This window comes from Schistocerca gregaria, chromosome 3 (assembly GCF_023897955.1).
Source record: "Schistocerca gregaria isolate iqSchGreg1 chromosome 3, iqSchGreg1.2, whole genome shotgun sequence".
Classification (NCBI taxonomy): domain Eukaryota; kingdom Metazoa; phylum Arthropoda; class Insecta; order Orthoptera; family Acrididae; genus Schistocerca; species Schistocerca gregaria.
In genome coordinates this window covers 915,044,541-915,064,861 of record NC_064922.1, presented here as the reverse complement: position 1 = coordinate 915,064,861, position 20,321 = coordinate 915,044,541, and the positions used below count along the sequence as shown (strand labels likewise).

The 20,321-nt window shown below is 42.5% G+C and overlaps 1 protein-coding gene across 1 annotated transcript in view; it reads right to left on the bottom strand.

Moving 5' to 3' along the window:
- The window catches only part of LOC126355692 (mucin-17-like), a 95,074-nt gene that overhangs the window by 53,040 nt on the left and 21,713 nt on the right, over positions 1-20,321 (bottom strand). The window contains exons 4-5 of the mRNA XM_050006059.1: positions 8,633-9,346; positions 3,819-3,962 (exon numbers count right to left, since the gene is read on the bottom strand). Coding sequence (XP_049862016.1) covers positions 3,819-3,962; positions 8,633-9,346 — 858 coding nt within the window. The remainder of the gene's footprint in view (positions 1-3,818; positions 3,963-8,632; positions 9,347-20,321) is intronic.

The window sequence follows — 20,321 nt, the reverse complement described above, 5'->3', positions numbered from 1 at the left end:
CTTTCATAAGTATAACTTGCCCTGTTGCTATATAGTACAGAGTACATCAGCCGCACGGGGCCATATGGTCTGATCTGTATGGTATGAGGCGTCTTACGGTTTATAAATTATGCTATGAGTACATCAGTCCTATAAAATTATCGTCAGCAACGGACATTGCATGAATAAACGGCATCGTATGTGGAAATAGACAAATGAAAAGCGTCGGTGTTTGATATGTGAAATTACGCCCCATGCAGCGCTAATTCCATGAACAGAACACAGTATCTTTCACACACAATTACTGTCAAGCAATTATATACACAAGGATTGCAGTAACTCACAGACTGACTTACAATCACTGCAGTTATGAAACTGAACACTCGATTTATGTCCAAGATGTGGCAGGAAAACAGTGTATTTTGCATATCCGTTCGTTCGTCTAAAGCAAGGTGCCGATATAGGTTTTCCATCCGTTTGGTGTTCATTATTCATCATACACGTCTTGGAAGTCCTCTGCTGACTGTGGTATGAGGAGGTGTTCTGTTAAGGACTGGAGGTAGATACCGCTCTGAGTCACACTCAGAACAAACAATTTTATACAAGTCGAACGCAGACTATACCACACAACCGGAACATCCCAAGAGAAAAACGGTAAAAAGGTTATATGTGCGATACATGACCTGCCGCAACATCTCCCTTTCCCTACAATCAGTTTACCATTAAATTATACCTCGTTACAACTCATCTCAAACCATTACTCGATCTACTTCCTATCATCCCTTAACACAGATCCCTCTCAATTTAGAGGCAGGTGGTTCTCTTTTCTAGGAGAGCATCGAAGACTGCAGACAGCTTTCATGTATTCCGATTACCCCGTTAGACATACAGCAGAATGCAGCAAGTATTCTATAAGGTATCTGTTAGCTGACACCGCATGGTTGCGATTGGTAGTGAGTATAGAGAGGCTCGCTTCACATTTGCTAATCCGACGCCGTCTTTAGAGTTTTCGTTGGGTCCCCACGTCTGCTCACAGCTCATTGCCATAGCATGGGTGCTCTACCCAGCGCCAAATCTGACTCAAGTGGCCCAATCACATCACAGCAACTTGCTAGCACACACTGCTCAATCAAATATTCCGTATTTAGACGGATGTGCCGGTCGTATTATCACACAGAAAGGAATAATAGACAATGAAGTATAGGGCAATATGTTTGACAGTTAGTGCGTACAGTTTAATGATAAAAATAAAGTCGGGAAGAATAGAAAGATAACTGACTGTTAGATAATGATCATTTTGGCTTTGCAAAAGGTCAAACTTCTGTTGACGTAGGAAAAGGTTGGCCAATGTAGTGTTACACAGTGTTTGAAATCATCCGGTAGAGCTATATGCACAGTAGGGGAAGACTTATAATGTTAAGAAAGGCAGAACAACACGAATGAAAAACCAAAATTAAATTGCTTGTTTGAAGCATAAGATAGGGATACTGCCCTCCTCCTGTGCAGTTTACAGCGAGAGAATGGTGCTAGCGTTCGGTTTTAACAAATGGTCTACCTGGTCATTGAACGTATCTTATCTCCACTCCAATGGAATATTGCAATAGGTGACATCCGTGTCCAGCTGAACGAACTTCAGACAAGCAACTGTGTCCAAGGCCTCTAACGCATGAGGTGTGGCAGGCATGATAATCGTTTTCAGACGCGTTTCCAACTCATCCTGCGCAAGATCCGTCAACGTACTGTGTGCCTGTTGTAATGTTGTGATCGTGGATATCGAAAACATGGATATAGCTCACATGTGCTGATTTTCTTTTTCAGAAGAGCACGTTCTTACTGTGTTATATTAAGTACATGCTTATCTTATGAGATTCGTGAAGGATTGATCGTTTGCCGAAGGCAAACAATAATTATATCGAATAAGTCATATGTGATTTCAGCATGAACGTACTTTAAGCACGGAATTTTCTTAAAACACTTGTACAAGACCGTTTGTTGACGGATAATACGAATTTATATCTGATCTGAGACTGGCAGCTCCATCACCAAAACTTAATTACGATTTTAGGTCACATTTATATTCTTCGCAAAGAGTAGCTATTCATATTATTCTACTTAGATGCATCTCTAGAACTGTTGTTTATGACGTCGGTCGGCTTAACAGAAAAGAATGAAGGAAAATTTAATGTTTGATTACCCCTTATTATACAAGGTCATTATCGGCAGAGGCATAGTACACAACCACACACACACACACACACACACACACACACACACACATGCGCGCACTCCCAAACACAGACTGTAGAATCGACCATTCCAACATTTGCGATTTAGCAATTTACGGAAACCACGAAATATTTCAATCAGTCCTTGATTTCAGCTGCTGTTTAAACGTCCCCTTAGAAAAATTATGAATAACTGTGCTGGTAAACTTTTATGTTATTTGATACAAAGACAGCTGCGTAAAACTGAACGTACTCAGACAGTTCTCTCTTTACTTATTCTGATCTTCACTAAACTGACAAACAACATTTGTTAGCGCAACGTAATCTGACTTCCAATAATACCTACAAAAGAATGGCCTTGACTAACAATAACCTATACCGTCCATGAATCACTTACCTCACAAAAATCTTAGTTACTCGAACTACTGCAATACAGCGAGCGTCACTACTGCCAGCCAAATAAAAGATTCAAACTACTGAAGAAACCAGCTACTGGTAGGCATAGTTAGCAAATGAAAGATTTTGATAGATAATAAACAATGTATTTACCTTAACAGCATTCAAAACTCTATATATAATTTTGTGACATCCAATTAAACAAATTTCCCTTTTCTGACGGACACAAGTCCATATCGTCCGCTCAAAACTCTGCATCTCTCTGCCCACATCCACCACTGCTGGCGGCTTACCTCCAACTGCCCAACGCTACGTGCTGTTCACATCCAACGGCCCAACACTATGCAAGCGAATATTCCAACAATGAGTCCAACCAGCCACAGACAGAAGACAGCACAGTCAGCGATTTTCATACAGGACGCTACGTAACGTTACCAACATAAAAACCTAAACAGCCTACTTACACTGTATTTACGAAAACGAGTCAACTCATTGTGTATTTCCAGGTATAACGCTGAAATGTTCTTTCTGTTTTATGCACAATATTTCTAAGAGCGACCATGTCGTTCTTTTCGGTGCTGGGGTTTGTGCTGTTGCGTTTACTCGCTACGTGGAGACCAACCAGTCTTGTTATAGTCCCAGCCGTCAACGTATAATGACGTCCTTCATCATTAAGCTGTATTAAAGTCTTTAACACTTTCAACTTTCTCCTACATTTCAAGGTTATTGCTTCTGACGTTTTCTAAGAGTGACGTCATAATTAGCTCCATTTTTCATGCTCTTGCATTGTAGACTTATACAAGCTCTTTCACATGTAAAGTTGTCTGCCTTCCAGCTCTAAAATTATTTCTTTAAATGTTCATCATTCTACAGTAAATAATTCGAAAGTTAAATGATTATTAAGAAGTACAGTGAATATGAAGGTGTAAATAATTAAAACTCAATCGTCAAATGAAAGGCACTTTTATTCAGAATGACATTAACACAGGATATTGACAAATAACTCAGTGTTGGTTAACTTATTTCAGCTTCTACTGGCTTCACACGTTAGCAGCAAACATCTCCTGGGACGTGAACAGGGACACCACCAAAATAGATAGTGTTTGCTGATGAACTGCTTGGAGCTGCGACTGGTTGTGTTTCGGCGCCAACAGGAGCTCCACCGAATGTGACTGCGTTTGACAACAGGCTGAAAGGTGCAGCACGGTTATGTAGTACAGTGGGAGAGGGGACGCCATCTGCGGGGTGGCCGAGCGGCAGCGGTGCAGGTCCGGGCTCGGTGCTAGAACCTTGGTCTACGCCGGCGACGTCGTCTGAGACGGCAGCTTCAGCCATAGTCCTCTCTCTGCCGGATGCTGAAGACTGTGCAGACATTACAGTTTACTTTAGTTGCTGGGGTTTGGTGAGTTACACTACTGTCCATTAAAACTGCTACACCAAGAAGAAACGCAGATGGTAAACGGATATTCATTGCACAAATATATTTTACTAGAACTGACATGTGGTTACATTTTCACGCCATTTGGGTGCATAGATCCTGAGAAATCGGTACCCAGAAAAACCACCTCTGCCCGTAATCACGGCGTTGATACGCTTGGGCATTGAGTAAAACAGAACTTGGACGGCGTGTACAGGTACAGCTGCCCATGCTGCTTCTACACGATACCACAGTTCATCGAGAATAGTGACTGGCGTACTGTGACGAGCCAGTTGCTCGGCCACCATTGACCAGACGTTTTCAATTGGTGAGAGACCTGGAGAATGTGCTGGCCGTGGCAGCAGTCGAACATTTTCTGTATGCAGAAAGGCCCATACAGGACCTGCAACATGCGGTCGTGCATTATCCTGCTGAAATGAAGGGTTACGCAGGGATGGAATGAAGGGTAGAGCCACGGGTCGTAACACGTCTGAAATGTAACGTCCACTGATCAAAGTGCTGTCCAGGCGAACAAGAGGTGACCGAGACGTGTAAACAATGGCACCCCATACCACCACGCAGGGTGATACACTAGTATGGAGATGACGAATACACGCCTCCAGTGTGCTTTCACCGCGATGTCACCAAACACGATTGCGATCGTCATGATGCTGTAAACAGAACCTGGATTCATCCGAAAAAATGACGTTTTGTCATTCGTGCACCCAGGTTCGTCGTTGAGTACACCATCGCAGGCGCTCCTGTCTGTGATGCAGCGTCAAGGGTAACCGCAGCCATGGTCTCCGAGCTGATAGTCCATGCTGCTGCAAACGTCGTCGAACTGTTCGTGCAGATGATTGTTGTCTTGCAATGGTCGCCATCTGTTGACTAAGGGATCTAGACGTGGTTGCACGATCCGTTACAGCCATACTGATAAGATGCCTGTCATCTCGACTCCTAGTGATACAAGGCCGTTGAGATCGAGCACGGCTCCAGAACCCGCCCATTCCATATTCTGCTACCAGTCATTGGAACTCGACCAACGCGAGCAGCAATGTCGCGATACGCTAAACCGCAATCGCGATAGGGTACAATCCGACCTTTACCAAAGTCGGAAACGTGATGGCACGCAATTCTCCTCCTTACACGAGGAATCACAACAACGTTTCTCCAGGCAACGCCAGTCAACTGCTGTTCGTGTACGAGAAATCGGTTGGAAAATTTCCCCATATCAGCACGTTGTAGGTGTCGCCACCGGCGCCAGCCATGTGTGAAGGCTCTGAAAAGCTACTCATTTGCATATCGCGTCATCTTCTTCCTGTTGGTTAAATTTCGCGTCTGTAGCACGTCATCGTCGTGGTCTAGCAATTATAAAGGCCAATAGTGTATCAGCTAAGGAAACGAGTATATAGAATAAGAGCTGTGCGGCGAATCGGTGATGCACATTAGAATCGATAGTAACGCAAGTAATAGCAACCGGCACACCATCAATAAAAACGTTTCTCCTTCTGAAGCTGGCATCCATCGCATTTTAACAGCACCTATGGAGAGGAGCAATTAATTTTTTATTCAGTGTAGAATATCATAGTACTTTCCGCCCACGGTAACCGAGTGGTCAGCTCGACAGAATATCAGTCCAAAAGGCCCGGGTTCGATTCCCGGCTGGATCGGAGATTTTCTCCGCTCAGGAACTGGGTGTTGTGTTGTCCTAATCATCATCATTTCATTGCCATTGACGCGCAAGCCGCCAAAGTGACGTCAGATCGAAAGACTTGAACCCGACGAACGATCTACCCGACTGGAGGCCCTAGTTACACGACATTTATATTTATTTATCATAGTACTCTTCTATTTCGAATCGCCCGCATCTCGTGATCGTGCGGGAGCGTTCTCGCTTCCCACGCACGGGTTCCCGGGTTCGATTCCCGTCGGGGTCAGAGATTTTCTCTGCCTCGTGATGGCTGGGTGTTGTGTGATGTTCTTAGGTTAGTTAGGTTTAAGTAGCTCTAGGTTCTAGGGGACTGATGACCATAGATGTTAAGTCCCATAGTGCTCAGAGCCATTTTTTTTCTATTTCGTATCGGCCTATCGCTTAAAGGCAGCCATATCTATGTTTTTTCCAATGTGAAAGTTACCTTGTCTGTTCTCGTACGATTGTTGAAACATTTAAATTGTACGTTTAGTATTCTTATACGGTTTTGTACTTTAGGTTCTAAGCTAACTACGCCTGCCACGTATTTTGCGGGATAACGACAGATTTTTCCGCTCTAGAAGACCGACCGAACACATGCACACTGTCACAAAGACGGGTGTTGAGTGAACGTTGACAACATGAAACACACTAAAGTGGTATGTATGCCTTCAGCGTATTTTTCGAGTGTAATTTTTAAAAATCGTCAGGCGAAATAGATATGTTACTATTAAAGTTATTAATTACTCAGAAAAATAAAAATTACGACAAACAGATTTGTAATATCGTCTCTGGACGTGCAGAAAACTTATCATTAAAGAAATATAAACTTTATGAAGCTTTTGACCGAGCCACCAATTTAAAACCAAGAAAATGATGCCAATCGACTTGAGACACAGACGCTCTGGAGAACGAAATGATCAGCGTTTTTATCAACTGAATTGTCCCGGCAGTTACCTTATGCGATTCTGGACAAAATGGGTTAGCCTAATCCGGATGACGCGAAAGCGTTTTCACCCAGCGCCCTACTCAGTTCTGATCCCGTACCTCAGCATTGACCAAACTCATTCGCTATTAGCTTTTCGGATCTCGTGCACTAAAGGGGGCAAGGTAAAACGTGTAACTATGAAACGCGTGTACTTTGTAGTTAACACTAAATCATGATTCAAAATTTCTATTGATTATGTCTCTACCTGACCAGTGGACTTAATTTCTGCCAAATTTAAACATTTGAGTGACCTTTCATGCTTATTCTCTGCGTTCTGTTGCCATCTTACAACTACGTGCTGCGCCACAACTCGAAATCAGAATGAGCCCTTTCATGGCAATCGCTGTTAACATCTGAGTACGTATCACAACTGGATTTAAAAGTTCACTCTATTCCTTCCTACATCTTAGTGAAGCAATAACGCTCCTATTTCGTTGCCGGTCTGCCAGAGGTAAATCCAACACAGAATGTTTTCAAGATGCAACGGTTTTTATAAGTAAATAGATAAACAAATCAGTTTTTTGTTAAAAAGATAGTCTATTTCAAAAAAGGTAAGACATGGAGAAATTAAAACCATTTGCAATAATTGACAGTTAACAATATATTGATACACTATGTGATCAAAAGTATCCGGACACCCTCAAAAACATACGTTTCTCATATTAGGTGCATCCTGCTACCGCCTTCTGTCAGGTACTCCGTGTCAGCGACCTCAGTAGTCATTAGACATCGTGAGAGAGCAGAATGGGACGCTCCGTAGAACTCACGGACTTCGAACGTGGTCAGGTGACTGGGTGTCACTTCTGTCATACGTCTGTATGCGAGATTTCCACAGTCCTAAACATCCCTAGGTCCACTGTTACCGGTGTGATAGTGAAGTGGAAACGTGGAGGGACACGTACAGCACAAAACCGTACAGCCCTATTTCATCTGTTGACTGACAGAGACAGCCGATAGTTGAAGAGGAGCGTAATGTGTAATAGGTAGACATCTATCCACACCATCACACAGTAATTTCAAACTGCATCAGGATCCACTGCAAGTACTATGACAGTTAGGTGGGAGGTGAGAAAACTTGGATTTCATCATCGAGCGTCTGCTCATGAGCCACACATCACGCCGGTAAATGCCAAACGACGCCTTGCATGGTGTAAGGAGCGTAAACAGTGGACGATTGATTAGTGGAAAAACGTTGTCTGGCGTGACGAATCACGGTACACAATGTGGCGATACGATGGCAGCGTGTGGGTATGGTGAATGCCCCGTGAACGTCAAGAGCAAAATTCGGAGACAGTAGTCTTACGGTGTGGTCGTGTTTTTCGTGGAGAGGGCTTGCACCCCTTGTTGTTTTGCACTATCACAGCACAGGCCTACATTGATGTTTTAAGCACCTTGCTGCTTCCCACTGTTGAAGTGCAATTCGTTGATGGAGACTGTACTTTTCAACACGATCTAGCACCTATTCATCACTCACAGGCTGTGGCGGAGTGGTTACACGACAATAACATCCCTGTAATGTACTGACCTGCACTGAGTCCTGACGTGAATCCTATAGAATACTTGCACATGTTTTGGAACGTGGACGTCGTGCCAGGCCTCACCGACGGATATCGATACCTGTCCACAGTGCTGCACTCCGTGAAGAATGGGCTGTCATTCCCAAAGAAACCTTCCAGCACGCGATTGAACGTATGCCTTCGAGAGTGGAAGCTGTCATCGGGACTAAGGGTGGGCCAACGTCATATTGAAATGCATCATTACCGATGGAGGGCGCCACGAACTTGTAAGTCATTTTCAGCCCGGTGTCCGGATACTTTTGATCACATAATGTATTTCTTGCCAATCGACCAGAAAAAAGACTTAGATGCTGAAACGCTGATGTTGCCGACACAGCGTTCCATATAAGAGTCAGTTTATACTGAGATTACATATCGTACCTTACTAAGATCGTTGACTGAGGAATATTCGGGAGCGAATGCATACACGGGATGCCGACCAGTCACAAGAGAACCTTGGGCAGTGTTCATCACGTTGCCAAAGGAGGTGCCAGCAGTGGAGAGACTGGTGACTGGGTCTGTTGCTGGAAAACCCTGCTGGGGTCTCATAGCAACAGAACTGAGAGGAAAGTACGGGGACGGGAAGCCAGCACTGAAAGGGAAGCAGAGTACATTTGTGCCAAAAGTAAAACACACGTCCTCGCCTTTAGGAAGACTGCTAGGTACATGGTAGAAGGGAAAGTGAGAACTCGTGGTGATACTGGAATGGTAGTACGTGCTCGGAAAGATGGGCAGGTTACTGGGTAGAAGGTTGACGAGGGGTAAGGATCCAGGTGACACAACTGTGGGCTTGTCGGCACTGGAAGTATCCACGTTCTTAGGGGTTGCTGGCGTCAGGGGGACAGGAAGTGCCGTTGTTGTCTCTGGGTTAGCAGGTAAGGGTGGCACCTGAACTGACACTGTGGGTTTTCCTGCTGGAGGCAGCTCTGGACTGGATGGTGTGGTGGGCTCGTTTTGTCTGCCTGCAGCAGGTCTCTCTCCTGGGTCTGCAACTCCGGACGTCTTCGCATTTCTCACGCACGGTGTCGGACTGGGCACTCCATCATAGACACTAGGTTTGGCGGCAGCAACTACCAACACTGCCAGTAGGATCGTCTGTGGACAAAAAAGTTACTATGTATTTCACAATCTGCGATGAAATTAACATTAAAAACGTACGTGTACATTCCCCTCTCTCGTAATTCTATGAACAGGAGCCAACTACTAGTCCCCGGTGAGCCATATTTCCTCCTAGTATGAGCAAGAGGCATTACTCGTCTTTGGTACCACTTGCCAATAATGTTGACTGAATTCACTCAGTTGATAAGTACACACAGGCAAACGCTACATACTCGCCAACACTTTATGAAATATGCAGCTCTGTTTAAACTAGTAGGCCTTATTGTAACATCATACAAACGTTTTTCTACTGACAACTTCACCACGTTTGAAAGTGCACCCATCTTTATTTTCTCTTTCTCACCTACAACATCTACTTCATTTACTAACTTAGCTGTGGTTCGTCTTACTTCCTTGAAGCTCTTAATCTTACTGTAATCTTCATCATAATAGGATTATACCATATCGGAAATGTGAATGCCTCTACTACAGTGTGAAAATCGTAGCAGTTAACTGTAATGTATCATTTCCGTCCCTTTGTGCTACAATATAGTCAGACTGTAGATGCGTTTAGATGTTTTTTGAATTTTGTAACTACATTAGAATTGAACCAGTCAAAAGAGCAATATTAAGGGGGTTTTCTAAACTCATCGAGATACGAATGCACCAATATGTTATGAATGGAGAAAACCAGCTACGTAATTACAGAGGACCTGAGAATATTATGCAGCGTATAAATTAAATTATAGAAAGTGAGGGAAGATTTAGGCCAATAATTAGCAGTTGTATTTTTCGTCAGTTGCAACAAGTGGAAATATTTTTGAAATCAGTACATTTTCGAACAATGGGTATAATAAAACAGTAAAAATCATATTAAATCATATTAAAAACTGATTGATCAAGCGTACTCGAAAGTCGAGTTAAACGAAAGAGAAGAAAATATTATGCTTTTATGAAACACACGCCAGACGTGGGACAGCTGAAGTGTATTAACGGACTGTTTCGTCTATCCTTCTACTATTTTCTGGACAGAAATGCAATCCAAAACAAAAAGTGCATAGGAAAAAAAGAAAATGGAGGATGCTACACGTTGGAACCAAACTACTACTCGAAATAAAATCGATAAATGACTTAGTGATGCAGCCATGGTACACGGAAACAGTTACAAAGCTGACATGTAAGTATTCCGCAACTGTGGAAGGTACTTACCGGGGTTCTCATGTCTGCTCCTGAAGAACAATGACGCTGTTCTGTGTCGCTGATCTGAGGGCTTAAATAGTCGTGGACGATGTTGATGCACTGCCCGGAAGATTATCTATCTCTCACGTTCAGGGCGCCTCTCTATCATGTTCAGAGTCAGATATAAGTGGTCTGAAGTTTAGCACATGAATTGATAAGCTATGTTTCCGCATTCTCGTATGGCAGGGATCTCCACGCATAAGTGACGGGAGTCTGACTTCGTGCTTTCCATATACCTGCTGACTTTGTCACATGCACTTATCGGCCAGAATATTATGACCACCGACGTAGTATCGGTATAAACACGTCCAGGTGACAGCAGCGTCACCTGGCGAGGAATGACTGCTAGTCAGACACAAGCACGTTGTATGTAGTATCAGTGAGCGTACAGTCCTTGTGTAGAATAAGGGAGGCGAGGGATCTATCTGAGTCCGACCGAGGGCAGATTGTGACGACGCGGAGTATCGGCACGAGCATTTCGGAAACTGCAGAACTTGTCGAGTGGGAGAGGAGTGCAATGGTGAGCGTCTTCAACTGGCGAAGCCAAGATGAAACCACGTGAAGATGTCGTGATGTTGCGCCGCCAAACGTAGGACTGGTAAAACAAGGCAGTCGGCAAACTGTCCCGGAACTAACATCAGACTGTAATGCTGAGCAGAGTGGAAGCGTGCCTTAACACACAGAGCAACGAACACTCCTAACGATGGGCTTCCGCAGCCAACGACGCATGCATGTGCCGACGTTAACCCCACGAGGTCAGCAAGTACGACTGAAATGGGCATATGGCCATCGGCACTGGACCTTGGTGCAATGGCAGAGCGTTGCACGGTCTGATGAACCCCGGTACCTCCTTCGTCATGCCAATAGGAGGGCGAGATCCGTCTTCTTCCAGGGGAACAGCTAGTTGATACCTGTACTGCGGTACGGAGACAAGCCGGCGGCGGCTCCATTATGCTCTGGGCAACATTAGTGCTGCCATTCGTGGTTCCACTGGAGCTCGTGCTAGGCACCATGATGGCCAAGCGTTATCGTACACTTGTTGTGGACCGCGTACACCCATTCATGACGATCATGTTTCCCGACGGCTGTGGCTTTTTCCAACAAGTTAATGCGCCATGTCACAAGGACAGGAGTGTGATGGAGTGGCTCGAGGAACACAGTGATGAGTTGAAATGCCATGTGCTGGTCTCACAATTCGGCAGATCTGAACCCGAGCGGACATATCTGGGATGTGATTGAACCTGGCGTCAGAGCTTGTTGGCCCCCCCTCCCGGAATTTATAAGTATTTGGTGACTTTTGTATGCCTGTGGGGTGCTAACTCCCTAAAGTGCCTACCAAGGCCTCATTACTGCCGGCCGTAGTGGCCGAGCGGTTCTGGCCCGCTACAGTCTGGAAACGCGCGACCACTACCGTCGCAGGTTCGAATCCTGCCTCGGACATGGATGTGCGTGATGTCCTTAGGTTAGTTAGGTTTAAGTAGTTCTAAGTTCTAGGGGACTGATGTCCTCAGAAGTTAAGTCCCACAGTGCTCAGAGCCATTTTAACCATTTTTGAGCCTCATTACTTCCAAGCCACGAAGCTTTGCTCCTATCAGCTGAGCCCAGATTGGACATACCGGTTATTACGCATGTGGTCATAGTGTTCTGGCTGATCAGTGTAATTCACCCTGTGTCTCAACTCCATGGACGTCGAAAGCTTTCACAGACCCGACTAATAACCTGCAAAATACGTCGGTCAGGTTCTTCGTAGGTTACAGAAGCTATGCAATCTCCTTCTTACTGGAGATATCTAATCCTTCATATTTTTGAGTCTCATTATTCTCGTTGGAGATCGCTCTATGTTAAGTTATATAAGCTACAGGACTTTTTTCGGGGAGAACCGTATTTAAAATCTTCATTTAGATTTCCCACGTTCCCTTATATCACTCCTATCAATTGATGGGCGCTATTCCTTTAAAAGGGATGCCCTCAGTCTTTTTTCCAACCCCTGACCTTCTCTGCGATTATGGAATCGTAATCCATTTACCCGGTTCCTACGATTTCTAGAGATTGTAATGGTATGTAAATTATCGGCTTTTATCATTCACGTCAAGATCTCCGTTGTAAGATTCTGCTAACGGCTCGTCGAAATGTTACAGACGAGCAAGACTCAGAACTAGACATAGATTAGTACCCTTTATTGAATTTTGTTTTGAGAGACGTATATTTGAAAACGAGTATTTCAAGAGATGTGATATACTGAATGAGGAATACCTGCGAGGCATTTGTTGCAAACATTTTACGTTTGATTTAAAACAACAGAACATTCCTTCACTTTGTACGACGCAATGTTTAAACAGTATGTACTATCGTCTGTGAGGTATCCGTGGTCGAGTTTAACACTGTTACCGATGCGTGACTGGTTTTCACAGATGGGGAATTAGGCACTAAGCGAACTTTCATAAATACATATAATATCAGGAAGAACAAGGAGGACAAACAAATTTTTTGTGATGCATACTTCCTTTTCTTTGCCAAATATTCTGGCGGCGCAGTTGTTCTTGTTGGTTGTCGTGTAGCGGTGTGGTGAAAGGGCCCTCTAGTATAACGGGTAACTCTACATTATTTGAAACCGCGCCAATGTTGCACACAGCATCCTTTACTACCAAGCTAGTGTCATCAGCAAACAGAAATATTGTAGTTCACGATATACGTTCATGTCGTATAGAAAATAAACTAACGTTAAATCACACCACGACTCAGTTTTTATAGTTCCTAACAAACAATCCAACAAAACCTGACGTTTTAATTTCACAGAATAGGCGTGTGATTAATGAAACTGAACAGTTCAAATTCCTAGGTGTTCAGATAGATAGTAAACTGTCGTGGAAATCCCACGTTCAGGATCTTATTCGAAGACTTAATGCTGCTATTTTTACTATTCGAACGGTATCTGAAGTGAGTGATCGTTCGAGACGGAAATTAGTCTACTTCGCTTATTTTCATTCGCTTACGTCGTATAGTATTATATTGTGGGGTAACCCTTCCCACTCTAAAGGGATATTTTTGGCTCAGAAACGGGCGGTTCAGGTAATAAGAGGCGTAGGTTCACGAACGTCTTGTCGACCCCTGTTTACGTGTCTGGGTATTTATGGTTTTGGCCTCTCAATATGTCGTTTCTATTTAAAAGTATTAGATTACTACAGCTATATCTATGTTCAATAAGCTACCATTAGAATTCAGAAACTTTAGCAGTAATCCACGCGCCTTCAAATCGAACCTGAAGAGTTTCCTCATAGGTCACTACTTCTATACTGTCAAGGAATTCCATGAAAAATTAAACTGATTCTTGTTGTACTGTTGATTGCGTTTACTTAAACTTATGGCTTGACTTTTTTCGGGTTCATAAGCATTTTATTTTTATCTGTTATTACTCTTATGTTGTAATCTCATGCACTGACACTTTCCATGACCTTGGAGATTTGGTCCTCAATTTGGTCCTACAGAACTTGGCCTGTAAATACGAGGGCCATTCGGAAAGTAAGGAACGATAGGTCGCGAAATGGAAACCACAAAGAAAATCAAAACTGTTTTATTTGCAATGGTTAGCTATAACTTCCAGCTACTTAAGTCGCCGACTTAGACATTTCTCGTATCGTTGTACAAGCTTTCCAATACCCTATTTATAGAAGGCAGCCGCCAGTGCTTTCCGCCAATTCTCTACGCTGGCCTACATCTCGTTGTCTGTGCCAAAACGTTGTCTTCATAGCCAGCGGTTCATGTGAGCAGAGATTACGGGTTATATTGTGGGTAATCAAACGTTTCCGACTGAAAACGATGCAGATGCATCTTCATTGCCCCTGCAGAATGCGGCTGAGAATTGTCTTGAAGAAGAAAACGCAATGACAGTTACGTTATGTTGGCTGCATATCTTCAGGCGATATTTCTCACCAGGCCCTCGTACTTGATGGGAGACACTATTGTTCTAGGTATCTTTATGTGCCCCCTGTGTTCTCACAACTAAAAAGTGCGACGTAATGCGATCGCCGGGCATATTAGAAACACTGCCCAACACACCCGTGTAAAACTTCATCTGATTTTCACTGTGGTTTCCATTTCGTGACCGGTCGTTCCTTACTTTCCGAATAACCCTCGTAGGTAAAGGAAAACAAAATGTGGGAAATTTTAGAAATTTGTCGTGAGTTCCTACGAGACCAAACAACTGAGGTCATCGGTCCCCAGACTTACACACTATCTAATCTAACTTAAAGTAACTTACGCTAGGGAGAACACACACATACTCATGCCCGAGGGAGGACTCGTACCTCCGATGCGAGGGGGCCTCTCGAACAGTGGCAAGGCGCTTCAGACCGCGGGGCTAACTCTCGTGGCTGACAAAACGTGGGAACATTCATCATGAGATTTAAATTCACGCTTCATACCCATGTTTGCTTACAATTAAATTTGGTTTTGGATAGGTATCACATTGAACAAACTATTTTTTCCGGATATGTTTCCCTCTTAGCACCATGAAGGAGGACATCAAATAGAACAAGATGGTGTGAATCTGCTCCATAGATAGCGGTTTTGTTTCAGGTTGAAAGTGATGAACGCCTGTTTCTACACCTATGACGACGTTAGACAACAAAAATTCACTGTCAGCCTCGTAAAGAGCGTGCAATTTCGCACAGATGGTCCATCACTGCTCTTTATGCTCTGCCGTTGAGAGCTGTGGAGCTCATGTGGCACACACCTTTGAGTACCCCATCTGGTAGACCGCCAGGTTAGCCGTGGGGTCTAACGCACGGATTTAGTGACTGGGAAGGAGTAGCTGGTCCCCGGCACTAATACGCCCGACGGACTTGGGTTGGGGACCAGTGAGCTGGCCAGTGTGGCCTAGCTCCACTGATACGGCATCACTTGTTTTTCCCTTGTTTCAACGAACAGTTGGTTGATAAGACCACTCAGAAGTTCACTCGCCCCCCTCCCCCTACCTTTGATGATCTCTACTGCAATGTTACAGTTTCAAGTTTGTCTTTACATATTTTGGTACAAGGTTTTCTTTTAGGCAGATCTTGTTGAACTTTGTTTCAAGACACGTTTTAAGTTATATATCATCTATTATGAACCAATATCAACTAATATGACACTATCAGCATGCTGCATATGCGGTGTTATCAGTCACAATAACGAGGTATAGTTCCAAGCCAGTAGAATACAATGCTGGAAATTGACCTGGTGACGCACTACTCATACTTCCTCCTATTCCTCCCAAATACCCCCGAATAATCCAGCAGCAGAAAATAGACTAATTGTATGAGATTTTATCATTAATATTTCTAGGGAAAAACACCTGATGATGAGTAGAATATGTTTCTAACGCATTGCAAAGAGTTAAATCGAAGACAAAATAAAAGAACGTTACTGGCAGCAACAAAATTAAAATAATTATTCCACACAGATGCATTTCCTAAACTAAGCCAGCATGCCCATCGTTGGGACCAACTGCTTGTCCAAATCGAATCTCGACGGGTATATTGTTGGATCTTGCTCACGCGTCGCTTATGGGATGCCTAAATAATGCTGCGTTCTCCGAATGCTATGCAACTATTCCCTAACATTAGTAGTCTTATTTTTATAAATCAACTTGACAATACTTAACTTGTATTTACGAAGGTGTCGCGAGTAACAGCGAGTAACAAGCAAACAGTAATATTATTCGCTATAGCCAAAGTTCCTGCAAGTTGTGCACTTCACTGATAAATAACGTCCGCGATGCTAGTAGTAGTAGAAGTAGTAGTAGCGTTATTCATTTGTAGATCTCTTTTTACAAGGATATATGACATGTCAAGGTATTTAGAAGTTTAGACCAATTTAAAATAAGCTAATTCGTATACACATACATTTACAGACTTCTAGTTAGAGACAGTAATTAGATTTATTCCTGGTATACAATACGTTTCTTTTACAAATAACTTATTAAATAATGTAATGCCTCATTGTTCACTCATATCTCACTATCAGTCACTGCACACACTATACACACTTTGTTTCATAACACCACACACAAACACACACACACACACACACACACACACACACACACGCTGGTGATCTCTGGGCCTTTTTCTGTACCGCATCTTCCCATTTTCTATCCTGAAAAACTGAGTCACCATCCCTCCATAATAAGTGACATGTTGAGCTCAGAAAGAGGAAGAGATGATAGTACTGTGCAATGCATAGCTTGGGAGTAAGTTTTTTCTAGAAAATGAATAAAGAAGGAAAAACGAAGTGTGAAGGTGTTATGTGGAATGTTGGATGTTTTATAATCTTTATTATTATTTATTTGTATAACATTTTTTTTACCAAACCCATACTCTGTTTTATCTAAGTACTCCTTCAACAAACAAAATGTATTGCATAACAGGTACCTTTTAGCTGCCTTTTGAAATAAGCGTATTATTGCAATCTCCTTTATCTCTTTTGGTAATTTATTGTACAGTTTTATTCCTTGGTAGAAAATGCTGTTTTGAGTTTTATGTTTATTTTTTATTGGCAAATGAAAGTTGAGTCTAGGTCTTGTTCCATGGTCATGGACAAAACTGTTTATACAGTAATTACCAACGTTATTTTTTATGTGCACAACTGACTTGTAAATGTATTCTGGAAGTTTTACTTCGTCTCCTATTGTGAAGGCATTTCGGAAGGCTGTGTTTAGTAACTCTGCTTTGGCAGCACTGTCTTCGATAGTATCACCATTGATATCGCTCAAAGAAGGCATTGATTGTTTCTTGCCACTAGCATACTTCAGATACGTCCAGAATCTCTTCGGATTTTCTGCCAGGTTTCGAGGCAAAGTTTCGTTGTGGAAACTGTTATAGGCATCTCGAATTGAAACCCGCGCTAAATTTCGAGCTTCTGTAAATGATCGCCAATCTTGGGGATTTTGCGTCTGTTTAAATTTGGCATGTTTGTTTCGTTGTTTCTGCAACAGTGTTGTAACCCGTTTTGTGTACTAAGGAGGATCAGCTCCGTCATTTGTTAATTTATTTGGTATAAATCTCTCAATTGCTACCGATACCATTTCTTTGAATTTAATCCACATCTGGTCTACACTTATATTGTTAATTGTGAATAAGTGGAGATTGTCTCTCAGGAAGGCGTCAAGTCAATTTTCATCTGCTTTTTTGAATAGGTATATTTTTCGCTTATTTTTCGAGGATTTGGCGTTACAATAGTCAATCTCGCTACGACAACCGTGTGTTCACTAATCCCTGAATCGGTTTTGATCCACGTTATTATTTCAGGATTATTTGTTGCTAAGAGGTCAAGTGTGTTTTCGCAACCATTTATTATTCGTGTGGGCTCATGAACTAACTACTCGAAATAATTTTCAGAGATTCCGTTTAGCACAATTTCGGATGGTATTTGATGCGTACCTCCGGATATAAACATGTATTTCCACCAACACATTGAGAGTAAATTAGAGAATGCGTTTAGCACAATTTCGGATGATTTATATGAGTACCTCTGGAGTTAAACATGTATCATCGCTAACACATGAGGGTAAATTAAAGTCATCACAACTATTATCGTATGAGTCGTGTACGTGTTTCAAATCAAACTTTGTTTTCTTTGAACCTTTCAGCAACTGTATCATCTGAATTGGGAGGTCGGTAAAAGTATCCAGTTATTATTTGATTCCGTTTGCCAACAAAGACTTCTGCCCATACAACTCACAGGAAGTATCTACTTCAATTTCGAGACAGGTTAAACTACTTCTGACAGCAACAAACACGCCACCGCCAACCGTGTGTAGCCTATCCTTTCGGAACACCTTTACTTTCTTCGCAAAAATTACGGCTGAGCTTATATCCGACTTTAAAGAGCTTTCAGTGCCTATAACGATTTGAGTATCAGTGCTTTCTATTAACGCTTGGAACTCTGGTACTTTGCCAACACAGCTACGACAATTTACAACTGTTTTACCAAAGGTTCCTGTATCTACCTTTTACCTGTGTTCAGCCTGCACCCTTTGTGACTGAAGCCGTTCTTGTGTTTTCCCGAGACCTTCTAACCTAAAAAAACCGCCCAGTCCACGCCACACAGCCCGTGATACCCGTGTAGCTGCCTCCTGCGTATAGTGGACACCTGACCTATTCAATCATATAGGGAGATTTTTCTGACTGACAGAAGGTAACGCCTTAAGTGGAGAAAAGCCTATTTTGTTTGATGCATACGTTGAATGTGGCAGGACAGTTTAGACTAGCAATAACTTCTTAATGTTTTTTAATATGACTAAGCTTAATTGGGAAATATTTGAGATGTATTGGGATAATCAGACATTTTTTTAACTGAAAACCGTGCCATCTACTATACACATATAGATGAAAGATATAGCTCCAGTGGTCTAGCGTCACTTGTTTGGTATTTGTAGTTAGAACAAATGAAATCTCTTACCGCTTTGCATTATTAAAGTCAGTGTAATAACATGAAAGTGTTAATGACGTTTAAACGACTATAGCGTGAAGGGGCGTCTTTAAAAAATAAAGATGAAAAAGAAAGTTTAAGATAAAGATTACATGCTCTTGAACTAAAACTACAACAAAAATATTTTTCCGAAGAAACTGCTTGTGCTGTGAAAATAATTCTGGTGGGCTTGGCGCACAATTAAAAAAAATAACACTGCTCAGAATGCCATAGGATATTGTTCCTTGAAGTCTAATAAAAGTCCACTGATTTGCTGAAAATTTTTAACGAGTACCCATCGATCTCTGCATACTTGCAATAAAAGTAAGAGATTCACAAAGGAATTATTAAGTGAAAATTCCTTAGAAACCTTAATACTGATCTGGCTACGATTATCTCTATAGTGATATGAGATACCATTACGTATGAGCTATAAAGGGCCAAAATTATTGATAGCTATTGATAGCTATTGTTACAGCTGCTTTTCGTACACGGAAGTAAGAAACGAATAATTAGATACCTAATACCTCACCGATACCAAGAAATGAAAGAAGATTAGAGTGTAACCAGCCGTGCACGACGGGATCATGTTTGAGCGAACATGCACACAGTTTGGGGAAAACAAGGGAACGGTAATTGGCCGTGCCCTTTAAAAAGTAGAGGGCTTGGACGAAATTATGGGAACACCGCAGGAAATACTTGGTTGAACATAACTGCAGATGCTAGCCGAGACTACAGGTTGCGCTGTTGTATTTCAGCACGAAGGACACCTGTGCAGTATACGTATTAGCCTGGAAGTGTCGGTCATGGTCAGATGAGGGCTCTGTGTAGTTGTTAGTTAGGTCCATGTTCCATGGATCACTCTGCACTTTAAATCTTAATTATGTGGACCGAATCATTTTACATTTACACTTCAAAACAATTTGTACATGTGATTACATCCAGAACATTTCATAAAGAAAAAAGATGTACAGATAAGAGTTAGCAATTCCTACGTACCACCATTTACACATTGCAATAATAAAAATTCTTCTACAGAATAGACGTAGTTGTCAAGGACAAACTTTCTGCATTATGTCGAAGCTCAGTGTATTCGAGCGTGGGCAAAATGTTGAAGCGTATGCTGGGTGCATCCGCAGTGATGGTAGCCAAAGTTTTTGGTTTTTCAAGAGGCATCGTATTGAAGAGTTATACAGAATACAGGGAAATTGGAAAAACATATCCCCTAACTCATAGTGCAGACGAAATATGTGTGTTTAGTGATCTTCATGCAGGCTCATTTAAG